The sequence below is a fragment of the Mixophyes fleayi genome, chromosome 9, assembly GCF_038048845.1.
Source record: "Mixophyes fleayi isolate aMixFle1 chromosome 9, aMixFle1.hap1, whole genome shotgun sequence".
Lineage (NCBI taxonomy): Eukaryota > Metazoa > Chordata > Amphibia > Anura > Limnodynastidae > Mixophyes > Mixophyes fleayi.
The window spans coordinates 52,208,457-52,221,937 of NC_134410.1; the positions used below are offsets into that span (position 1 = coordinate 52,208,457).

The following is a 13,481-nucleotide window of genomic DNA, read 5'->3' on the forward strand; positions in this document are numbered from 1 at the left end:
ATTTCTATTCTTCTACATCGGCTTTATAACATTTCTGTTCTCCCAACAATGGTGAACAACAGTACCAATGGAAGCTAAAAACAAAATTAAGCACAGAGTACATTGCCTACCATTTGCAATTTATATATTTTGATTAATAAATCCATATCAGTCAATAATATATATTTTTTTAAAGACCAGAGGTGCTCTATTCATCATCTACATGTGCAACAAAAAGTGCAAAAATGTGTGGGCATGGGTCTTCCTCTTCTGGATCATCACCCAGGGGGGTAAATCTTTATCTTGCCCAGAACTATACCACCTCCCCAGATCTCAGGAGAAAAGGACCCATATGGGACAACCATACCCCAACGATTCAAAGAAAATGGTGCAAAGAGACACACAAAAAGGTGCAAATGCAATAAATAGGTGCCTGTATGGGCCCAACTGGCCAAAAGACCAGGTCAAAGAAAAAGTGATTTTTGCCGGAAATCTTCTCAGTTCACAACGTCTGTGTGAGTGCATCTACCCACAGTGACTAGGTTTTTTCCTGCCTTCTGTGATGAGGTACCTCCTAGTGGATATGGGGTTCTTTGCACCTCAGGATTTCCAACACTCTAGCCTAATGGCCGATGGTTCAAGTGTTGCTGCCTCACCTCACTAAGGTACATTTAAACCCCATGTGCACAAGCAGATCTACACTTTGCCAAAAGGATTAATGAGGCTGCTTCTGTGAGTCTTCAACATGTCCTTCACTGATGAAGCCAAAGGAACATGGTCTGTGTCAACCTCCAAAAATCCAGTGTGTGTGGCATTGATTCACAGGATTGTCATGTAAACGGCAATTTCCAGAAGTGCACTAACCTTTTAGAGAGGCTTATTTGATTATTTTAACCAAATTTTTGCTAAGTTTAAGCTGGCCACACTAAATGCAGAAATATATTTTACATTGACTTCACTTCTAGACCCCAGCACTGAGAGCCTCCATCTTCCTCTCAATGCTTATAGATAAATTCCAACACCCACAAGTCCACCTGCCTTGTATTTCAACCCGTCACCCCTACATACTTTCTAGTGTAATTGCACTCTGTGGAAAACAGCTGTGCAATCTGATCACATTTTGACACACAGTACATTTATCAGGGCAAATTGCACACTTTTTATTTATCTGTTTTAAAGCTGGCCATGCAGTGGCTGTTCCAGCCACTCATCACATGCAGATATTAGGTTTTTACATAAAGATAGATGGACCTCTATAGCCAAATCTACAAGATACCAATCATCCAGAGTACCAGACATCGTTACATTAGACGGATTGGACGATGAGCCGTTGACCAACTAACTACATTTGCTATCCATCATATATGTGACAACATATAAAAGTGGTCTATTTGTGCCCATGGATGTAGAGTCCAGCATTTATGGGCACCATAAGAACAATACATGCAATATTAAATAATACTGTATATATATATATATATATATATATATATATATATATATATATATATATATATACTCTTTATTACACTGATCTGAAACAAGAACGACATAACCAAGTCTTTTAATATGAGCTTGTCGAAGTCAGCATATTGGATAAAGTCATTTCAATTAAAATCGATCAAACTTGGTTGTCTTTGTCTGAAAAGATGCGCACGGTACGCTACGGCGTGAAAGGGCACGCTACGGCGTGGAAGGGCGTACGCAGCTGCAACGCGTGGCAACAACAGTATTTAGTCTTTTACATACATTCGCACAAACACTCACTTTTGTAAAATAGTACACATTAAAGGTAGTTGCAACACATAGTAATTTATGTCGAAATATAGTAATATTTATATGTAATATTATAAGTTATATGCATATCAGCAAAACATATGGTACACGTTGAAGGAATCTAGTCATGTGTGGTATCATACTAATCCTCTTCGCATTTGCGACTGTCTGGTTCACTCTGCGAAGGAATCGCAGAGTGCATACGTAAGTTATTAATGTTAAGGAATTATGGACTATTATGACTGAGTAATCTTGGCGGGAAGATCAGAGCCCATCCCCTGGAGAGATGACCCCCTCCTTTGGATTCCTGAGCTTAAACTAGCCAATGATTGACAACCCCTTGGACCTTCCTGAAACCTGGACCAATAGAAGCAAGCTATACCATCTGCATTGTTTGACTATATCTCTGTGTGCATGTAAGCAGCAGCTCCTCATCTAGTGTTCAGACATCTTGTCCCCAGACTTCAGGATTGAATGACTGTACACTGGATCCAGAGCGCCTGCGATAAGTAACGGCTGTACTTATTATTACTTTGCTTGAATATATTCTGCTACCTTTTGAGAATAAATCTTTGTGCGTTGGAAACACAAATCGAGATTCGACAATCGTTATTGGTTAGCGACAATACGCACTTAACAAGCTGTATGCCAACTCCATATGCCAACTCGTTACTAAAGTTTGAGAGGCTTTGGTGGAGTACAGAAAATAAAAAATAAAGGAATCTATATTTATACTAATGCATAAAGCAATTTTCTGTATATTATATATTGTTCAAAAACAAATCAATAAATCAGAGCTTAATTCTAATTAAATGTTACAAAAGCTATAGTGTAGACAAATAAAGCAAACATATTTTATGGTTTAATTAGAAAGGTTTTCAATGCTTTTGGTGCTTGTTTTTCATCTTGTTTCCGGTCTCCAAAGTTATTATACTGAAACGTAATTTTTCATGCACTATATACACATTGATTTCTTGCTTAATAAATTAATGATGTAATCATGTCAGAGACTTATTAAAGGCAATTATTGAGCAGTGTTTTTTGGCCAAAAAAATTAAATAATTAAGTGGGAGTCCCATAAAGGAAGAGTAGACAGGACTTTGACGCACAGAGTGTCTGCAGCATTTGGGTATGCGAATAGTGAACAAATAAGTACATCTGTGCAAAAGTATGTACTACGTCTTCACTTTTTTACGTTTCCTTAAGTAGGTAATATCACAAAGCTCTGAAGTTCACACTATATACTGCTAATCTGACTAAACAAAATGCCCATTATAACCATTGTAATTGTTAAAACCTGTTACTTTCCTTAGTGTCTTTATATAATAAAACCACTTAAAGGAATGCTACAGAATGGAAAATACTGAACTCTTGTTTTCTAAAGCAACATGCAGTGGGGAGTGTGGAATAGAAGATTAAGTTTGACTTAACTGGGCTAACATTCCAAACCCCACTCCACCCAAATTATATCATCAAAGGGAAATGATTGTGCTCAGAATACTGATACCAAACTTGCCAAGAAAAGCAGAGTTTTTCAAGCAATTTTTTGTTTGTATTCTAGTGCAAATTACAAATGGAGCTATCCACATTAGTTGTAACGTAAATGCATTGCATTCTTGAATATCTGAAGAAGCAACAGGTCTAATGTATGTGCAATTTGTGCATCATGTTTTACACTGTACTTTTTGAAAGTAAAAAGCTTGTACTTTACAAAAAAGAAAAAGACGTACATTATTCAAAATCTCATGCTGGACATACATAGTCCTGATCATCTCCTAATTGGCCTTATATATCAATGAAAAGCAAACCATTGAAATAAAAATTGATTGTCTCATTATCGGACTTATCTGGAAATGAGGACTATGGGCCTGATTTTGCAACGGGTACAAATTGACTTCTTTTTTTGAACACAAGGAAAATACTGGCTGTTTTTTCATGTAGCTCACAAACACTTGATATCTTTATTTTTACACTGATATTAAAGTTGATCTATGATATTTCGTATCCCATCTATAAATCTGTGCCTACATTTTAAATTTACCTCCCCCTTTAATGTAACATGGTTTTGTCAAGGTGCAAAGTTTTCTTCTCTTTGCTTCTAGCTCAAAATCAGGCCCTATGTATACAATCATCTTCCAACCACACTAAAAGTCCAACACTGCAATTTGCCCACTTGGCCTGTGTGAGAAATCACTGGATATATCCAAATTCTTTTCCCATTTGTTCTGTGTAATAGGAAAGAGTTAACAGTTTAAACTTTTTAAAATTGTGTCACTGGTTATCATAGACAATCAGTCACGGTTTTATACTGCAGCAGTATATGAGCACCATCACCAACCTCCACATCATATCCAATGTAATGGAGCGCAAAACTGTCAGTGTGAATCATTAGTTGCTAAATTTCTTATCAGAACTGACTCTCAGGATTGGGTGACGGGTGCAGGGGCATCTATGGTAACTAGCAAGAAGCTATTAGGTGAGGTGTTAGGCTATTGGGAACAATATACTAATTGTTAGTAATTAAAGTAGTTAGCCTTTAAGAGCTATTGATTCCTCAGTCTGACAGTCTCCATAATGGTCTACTCTGTAACAACTACTGTGAAAGTTTTACACTAATATATATATATATATATATATATATATATATATATATATATATATATATATATATATATATATATATATAACACACAAACACACTACAATAGATACAATGAAGTATACTTAGAGAGGAGAGGATTGTCTGTGGTTTGGTTGTCCTGACATATTTGCTGTGATACTTGGCAATCAGAATTACTTTTGGACAAAATTAAATGGTTTCAAAAAAGCAGTTTTGAAAGTAAAAACATGTATATATAAAATGGTCTGTCATCATTTTCTATACATATATACAATTTATTGTTCAAAATTACATTTTAGAGTATGATTTTTAATAACATTTCCACTAAAAGAATTTTCTATAAATAAGATTCTTATGCAGTGGCGCACGCAGGGGGGGGGGGGGGTTTCTGGGTCCCCCCCTTCCGCTAACTAAGTGGCCACCATAGCGGAACTGTACTATACAGCAGCCGCAGCGCTGTCAAAGAAGCGTCCGCGGCGGTGCTGTATAGGACAGCGCTGCCAAAACTGAGCTTTTTTCTCGTGGTTTTTTTGGGGTGGGGTATCCTGCGTGCGCCCCTGTTATGATCTGTTCAATTTGAGTTATAATAACATATTTTCAAAGGACACTATTGAGCGGTTACATGCAAGTTACATCATACTCAGTATTCTTTTGTCAGCCCATATCATGACATCATTACTGAAATGTGTTACTGTGTAAGTTTTTTGCATTTTATATACCAAGCATAAGTAAATATTAACAATTCTGATCTACTGAATTGGACATGATGGATTGAGTCCTCTAGAGGGACCTCCCTTGTTTGCTATACAAGGGAGGTGGTGGGGAATAAAGAGTTAGGTTGTCTAAAAGAGAACAACCTCTGTAAGAGGTATTGCTAAGTAATACCACTGTGTGGGTCTGTTCTATGGACATTTAATTCTATGTCAGCAGAGAATACAATACGGCAGCTGCAATTAAATGAATAAATACAACTGTGCCTAAAATGAAGATTGTGGACGCAAAGTCCGTTTTAGGCGCATCGAACAAAAAACACCATCACGCATGTGCAGAAAGCACCATATCCGCCTGCATCTTGAACGCAATTAACACTTGCGACAGCTTGTGTCTCACTACGAGAGAATGGGAGGAACACGGATTTGTGAAGGCTTGACCATGTAAATACATCCTAGTCGCAGTGAGGCGCAGACGCAACACACGTCAAAACAGGGCTAAAGCTGTGCGGCAGGAATTAGGTGGCGCAAGCGGTTAGCTAGCTGCAGGAACTGCTCGCAGCTGGATAGGGTATTACGAGTGGGACGCGACTGGGGTTGCTTGCCACTAGTAATACCCTACCAAGCTGCGGCACACTCCCACTCCTACACTTCTTAAACAGACTTTGCGTCCGACTCTAAATGAGGTCCTGTATGTTCAGATTTATTCATGCTTTACAACACATTTACATAAACAGTGAAACAAGGAATACATTAATAAGGAGCAGTGCACATGTTCTTAAACAGTACAAATATTATCCTGAGAATATGAGAGTACACAAACTCTTTGCAAATAAATGTCATATTTCTAATAATATTTGACCATCAGCCTCTCTCCTAACCAGCAGTGTCTCTCCTCTGGGACCTGCACTTGCTGAAATATATGTCACTGTCAGATGAGCTATGCTCAGGTATTTGTCCCTAGAGAGCCTTTCAGCATCCTGTCAGCCCACTGTGGTATTCAATAAGGTGCAGCTTCTCATACAGCAACATCTCAATACCAATGTTCTCTCCAGCACCTATTTCCCGGGTGCTCCACCCGGCTGTTTTTACTTGACACCCTGCTCTTGGAGCCCAACAGAGTCCTACTATAATAGAATAAACCATTGTTTCTCCTATTAAAACAGGCACTATGTGAGCACTACAACCAGCAGTGTGTGTTACACCACTGACCACCAGTCTGACCAGTCCTGGCAGGTGTGGGCAATAACCTCCAACATTTTTCAATATTATTGCAAATTATTAGACTGTCACCACCCAGCTACTTCTTAATGCCACCCGGCTGGCAACATTTTCTGGGCAGAACACTGCAACACCATGGATAGGTCTGTAGGTGGCTGAAAGCTGATCCAGGCACCAATTATTGTAGACTGTACTTTGGAGGCTGTAGGCTCTCAAAATCACCATTGATTCAAGAGACACCGTTAAACTGGTAAGGGAGAAATGATTATGATGATCAAATAGTAGGCATCCCTTTTGATATTTACGTCTTATTTTACAATGACTTGCTAAAAACAATAGATAAGGGCTCATTTACTAAAACTGCATTTAGGGGTAAAGTTTGCACTGAATAATAGCATCCAATCAGCAATGAACTTTTGTCAGTCTTGTGCAAGGTAGACAATGAAAGCAAGTGTCTGATTGGCTGCAATGGTTTAGAGCACATTTTGCACATAATTGCAATATTAGTAAATGAACCTTTAAGAATATCAAGCAAAAATTAGGACAGAAATATTTTAGCTATTGTCCCCATTATATTTATACCAAACCATTTTTACTGTCCTCTTAAAATCAACCTGCTATACATCAAGAGCCGCATGGGCATCCCTATAAACTTTAAAAGGGCAGCACACTGCTCTTGATCTCATAATAAGTTAAAACAATACATTTACCAAAGAAAGAGGCACCTATTTGTAATAACATTTCAGCAGACATTTTATGTTGAGATAAACACTATTACAAGCTACAACAAACAAATCTGGCAACAAAGTAGGAAGTTGCCAGGGGCTGAAGCAGAAGGTTCGGAGGCCTGCATGTGGCCCCAGGGCCACCTTTTTCCCATCATTGCCTTAAATTTTCTTGACATATCCAAATTTGATCTGACAAATGGGTGGCAACATTTAGGCCACTGTTGTATTTTATTTCAATAAAAGAATTTCCACAAGAAAATTCATAGAACAGGCTAACCTTTTAGTTTTCTGCTATTCGCATGGGGTTATTTACTAACAACCTACACATGTGCGGTAACCCCATACTTGCCAACTTTTCACTCTTCACCTCCAGGAGATCCCAAAGGGGAGGTAAAGTATGAGGATGAAGGGGGTGGACCACGGCAAATTGCACTATTTTGGCCCTGCCTCATGCGCTGCAAAAGCTTAATTTTGCCACAGTGACGCAATTCACCACGAATCGTGTCATGGATGCGGAGAATGGCTGGCTCTCCCGGGAGTCCGGGAGACCTACCCGGAATTCGGGAGTCTCCTGGACATTTCTTGAGAGTTGGCAAGTATGTGTAACCCATAGCAACCAAAAGTAATCAAGCTTGTGTAACAGGTTTATGCACATAATGAATTTTGAAAGAAAAGAATATCCATTGTCTGTTTTTTAGTGCATCTTGTTATAGGGAGTAGTAACCAATATACTAGTTATGACATCATGCTAATAAATATACAAAAGGTGGACTTGAGTTACAGGTGTCATCATATTAACCACTGTCAGAATTCTTCTAGGCTTGTATACAATGCTCTATAATCCCAAACACAGTATAAGACACCTCATGCTCTGTACATTATAATTATTGGATGGGACGATAAAAGACTGACAAACCCTCTGTCACGCTTGTTAAAAGTTTATGTTCATGCTGCCAAGCAACAGAAATAAAGTATGATATTAATTTAAGGGTAGAGCAGAGATCAAAATTAATATAAAAAAACAAAGTGCACTTTTATTACTTTGGCTTCTGATCCTTGACAATATTTGGTTCTCTTATATATAAATATAATCTTAGCAGTCTCATGAAATAATACATCTATGTTTTGTTTTTTTAAAGTGGATTGGTCACTGACATTGTCTACTCCCATGGTACAATAAACCTTTGCAAATATAATATGCTATTTGTTACGATCAAACGGTTTTTATTACTTTTATCTTGAATCTGTTTTTACTCTCACCTATATCAGTTACATATATATATAAATGATACATAAATACATTTAGTAGGCATTCTCTCAGTTTAATAGGAAACTATGCACATCTCATTATCTCCCACCTTACCTACTGCAACCTCCTGCAATCTAGCATTTTCCTCATCCATATATGCATACTGCGACCCATCTTAAATGTTGTTGCAAGAGTTCGCTTCCTCTCTCAACTCTCCGCATTTGCACATCACTTTGCAAACCTTACACTGGCACCCTGTGTCCTCCAGAACTCAATTCAAATTACTCATCCTTACCTAAAAAGCCCTCAACAAATATCACTCCTTCATACATCTCAAATCTCATATCAAAATACTCTCCCCCCCTGCCCTCTTAGATCTACCATTGACCTGCATCTTGCCTCTGGTTAAAACCTCTCACTCCCACCTACAAGACTTCTCCCATGCTGCTCCACACTTTTGGAATTCCCTACCACGCCCAGGGGTATATTTACTAAACTGCGGGTTTGAAAAGTGGAGATGTTGCCTATAGCAACCAATCAGATTCTAGTTAACACTTATTTAGTACATTCTACAAAATGACAGCTAGAATGTGATTGGTTGCTATAGGCAACATCTCCACTTTTTCAAACCTGCAGTTTAGTAAATATTCCCCCCAGATTTTTCCACAGCCTCCAAATATTTAGAAGTGCTCTGAAAACCCATACCTTGATTAGAGAATACCTTACCCCTGCAGATACTACTCACACAAACCCATCCTCACAACTGTCCCAATCTCTACTCTGAGCCACACTTGCTCATTGTCCCAATTACAATGTAAGCTCTCTTATGAGCAGGTCACTTCTTTTCCTTTGTTTTTAGGTCTGCATTATAGTGTCTACCTTGTATGTCCCTGTTTTACATATGTCCTCTTTTCCCTACTGTACAGCGCTGCGGAGCTCTGTGGCCCCTTACAAATCTACCATAATTATAAAAATAATAATTGCACCCATCAATCTAGTGTTGGATAGAAACATAAGAGCAATTGGAGATATATATGTGGAAAGCAGGTCTCTTTTAGGGAATCTATTTTTAGGTAATGTAGGTCATTAGATGACATTAACTCTACATTGAGAGTTATCTTTAAAAATATGTGACCACTTAAAAGCAAAGTCACAAAGGCTGGTAACCATGGACTTGTTTTGCAAAATTACATTTACCATGATGTGTGGTCAGCACTGGGAGAGATTATCCCTTAACACTAAGAAACGCTCAGTCTTAAACATCAGAGGACCTCAGTGATGGAATTTACAAATTTAGGGGCATAATTAATATAGAACGAAAAACCCTATGGCTGACGAAAACATGTGTTTTCGTCGTTGGTGACCCTTTAATCTATACATTAAAGGGTCACCACCGGTGATAGCCAATGAACGTTTGTGTTGGAGATAAGCATCCCCATTAACAAGCATCATGGTGGTACATGTACTGCCACAAGATTTATTTTGTTTCACAATCTCTGAAGATGGAGATAAAAGAAGAAAGGGAAAAAAAATGCTTACATATATATTTTTTTTACATATTTTATTCTATTTTTTAAAAAATATTGTACATCCAATGTAACCATTCTAAATATTCTGCGTCTGATGAAGTAGAACCAACAGCAAACAGTGACCTGACTTTTTGCAAAATATGGTGTACGACTACATCTACATGCTCTTTTGCCTCAATTAGCAAATATGCCCTTACTGTACTTGAACTGAGTTTGCACCTCTCTTTTCTCCCCTGTTCTGCATCTCCAAGCGTAAGGAGGAGCAAATGTCCAATCTGCATATGGACGCAGACATACATTTTTTTCTGTAGACATAATCAATACAAATTTATAGTCTTCAATGTTTAAAGACAAACTGTAATGCCCCCCCCCCCCTCCCCAGCAAACTTCTTTTTTTTATCTGAGTTCCACTTCTTTCTTATCTGCAAAGTAAGAACTAATTTACATACATAATCATGTGAATATCAAGTTTTCATCATCATGTTTTCTGGTATCATCACCGTTTGATCAGAATACAATGTTTACTATATGGGAAGCTAGTCTGTCACTTGTCTTTTGCTGCAAATATCCACAACTAGCTTTATAAAAACAACTACAAAAGTAAGGTCATTGAATATCTGAGTACAGCAGCTTGTTTTGGTTACCAACCCCTCAAGACGTTTAAGTTGCAAACAAGGTGAAGTCAGTTCACATGTCTGATTATTACCTTACAACTGGAAATGTATTTATCACTACCTGACAACTGTCTCTTTGAAAAATTACATTTGAAGTTGGATAAAATTTAATAGAATATGATTTTCATTTTAAATTGAACATCTAGGGGCAGAAATAAGACAGGAACAGCATCTGTCTCATTGAAACCAATATTCATCAAATGTAATGATGAATAATTAATACGATCTGTCATTTACTTCCAAGGAAAATATTCATATAAATGCACATTTCTTCCATTAAAAAGAAAAATTACATCTTTTTTAACTAGATTCTTTATAGGAGAAACACGATATTATTTTAATAGAAAAAAATGTGATTCTTTTTTTTTCTGGGGCTCTGTGGTTGTTCTCACAATCCCGGCTGAAAACCGGTACTTTGTGATTTTGTGGAGGAGCAGTGTGAGCATGAGTACCAATCAGAAGCCAACATTATATAGTGTCTGCTCTTTATTACAGAACTGGAGGAACCCCAAGGAAAAATGGCTGCGTGGAGTAGCCCGTGGGGCTACGACTAGGGGACTCGGCAGATTAGTAAAATATAGGTGGAAGGTGGCACGGCTTCTCCCAGGTGACAAATTATATTATCATTTCTGTTCATTAATTGTGTAGTATCTTGGAGACACAATGGTTATTTGATACAGTGCTGCCATAAAATTAATTTATGCAAATCTATATTTGTTTACTATTACTACAGAAAATAATATGGTAAATAAATATTAACTCTTTCATATCCATGGCATCTTCCCACCTATATGCTCTCTTCATACACTTGTCATACACTTAAAACCTGTATTAAAATTAGGATGAAGTTTTTCTTTTGGGCACGCTCCTGCCATTGTATTCTAAAATGTCAGAAGTAGCCAAGACCATGTATCATGCACTAACATGCATTACCTGCACCATATAGTGGTATTGAGAAAGTGCAACCGATCCAAAATGCATACAACACACATTAAAAACACATCAGTAACCGTAAATGCATCTAAAGTGCATTCATCTTCATTAATTTTACCTATTTTCTAAGTACATGTGTGTAAATGAACCAGCAGGGTTTGCATAATATTATTCTAAGCACTCCACAAATCACATTTGTATAACAAGCATCTAAACATTCCTTATTTGTATTATTTTCTGCACTGATCAGAGTGTCTTTTTTACACAAGTTTATTTTTTATAACTACATTTGTTGTTCTTTATATAAAATACACAGAATGTCAACATACATCTGACCATGTGAAACAACACTACATAAAATATACATATCTACAAGAAATAAACTCGACACTGAGAGCAGTTATGGGAAATTAAATAATTCAGGATGACAGGTCACATATTTTGCTGTGATCTTGAAACACAAGCAGATGTTTGTTTGCATGGCATAATATGCACTATACAAGGAATGATAGTACATGCAATCAGGATGCATAACAAAAGACTACTGGACCAAAAAGCTAACAATCTTTGATGTTAAATATTATACTGATTCCTGACAAGAGAGTTAAAATTTGAAATAAGGAAACTCCTCTGTATGAAGCATGACTTTGATGTAAGCATACATAACAAAAAATAGATTAATGGGTGGAATTTCTTTACAGCACATCCATGAGACAGCATATCCATGAGACAAACAAATGACTGTGAGTCACTGGCCAATTCTGCTGTCAACCACGTTTGTTCCCTAATTTGACAAAGTTACTAACATCAGCAAACGAATAGGCCAGTGTTAAGCACAACAACTAAAAAATACTTACTCAGGAAACACAAGAGCAATAGGCTTTTAGAATAACCATGTAGAGTGCATTTTCCTTATTAGACGTGTTTTTTTTTTTTTTTTTTTTATCTACATCCACCCCACTCATTTCCCACAGAATGAACAATAACGGCGTGTCTTACCCAGATCTACAATCAAAATGGCTTTAAGTTCTCAACTAATTGGATAAATAAAAAGTCCCTCAGTTATTTGTGCACGGAATGTCTGCTGGCAAGCTAGCATTGATAGAGTTTCCTATGCTTTGTGTGACACACACCCTGTTATTTTCCCAGACAAAAAAAGACAGGCTGATCCACTGAGACAAATGAGGGTATCTGGGCAAAGTGCACGTTCTCCCACACATCCTCCGCTCTGCACTCCAATGCTCTCTACTCCCGATGTAGTAAGGGAATAAATACATGCGCTGTACTATGGATTGTACACATAACGCGATGGTAACGTGAACCAAACTTGTTTGTGAAAATAACTACATTAAAACAAACACATTGTCTATCCAGCCTGTATCAAGCTATCAGCTGTCTTATAGGATGCTGACTGAGACAGGTTGAAAAGAACACGCTATGAGAGTCATTAAAAGAGCTAGAGATCAGATGTGGACAGCTCTCCACAGTGCTGTATTACAGTGGATCCCTATGCAGAAGTACATTGTCGCACAGTACACATAGAAATGTATTGACAATATTATACAGTACATACATATCTCTTCAGCTTCTTCTCTGGGGGTGACTTGATCAGCCAGCCAGTGCAGACCACGTCCCCTGCACTCATTTTGTCCCTCTTCCAGGACACTGAGAATCCAGTATGCGACTGGTTCCTGTGAATTTCAAACTGAAGGCTATCAGCTTCCTTCAGCTGTGTTCAAATGCTGTTCTATCACAAGAAGGAAGTCGAGAAGACATCACTAGCATAGCCAGGTCCCCTCCCCAGCACGTGATCCTGGACGAGCTGCCTTATAAATACAAACCAAACACGTGCAAAATTAACACTTGCTTGTTTACAATACAAGAAAGAGGCCTTTTGTCAGTGTTGGGATTACAATTCTGCCTGCAAAGTGCCAGACCTGTCATTGCACTTGTGGGAAGAAGGGGGTGGAATACAGATGAAGCAGATAGGAGACAGTACGACCAGAGAGGATTTCCTAATACTAGGATAAATTGTGTTACTGTGCTCAGGGAAGTGGGGGTC

At 37.9% G+C, this 13,481-nt stretch overlaps 1 protein-coding gene across 1 annotated transcript in view; it reads right to left on the minus strand.

Annotated features, from left to right (window-relative positions):
- The window catches only part of GAB3 (GRB2 associated binding protein 3), a 97,002-nt gene extending 83,756 nt beyond the window's left edge, over positions 1-13,246 (minus strand). The window contains exon 1 of the mRNA XM_075184358.1: positions 12,993-13,246. Coding sequence (XP_075040459.1) covers positions 12,993-13,064 — 72 coding nt within the window. The 5' untranslated portion in view covers positions 13,065-13,246. The remainder of the gene's footprint in view (positions 1-12,992) is intronic.
- Between the last annotated feature and the right edge of the window lie 235 nt (positions 13,247-13,481).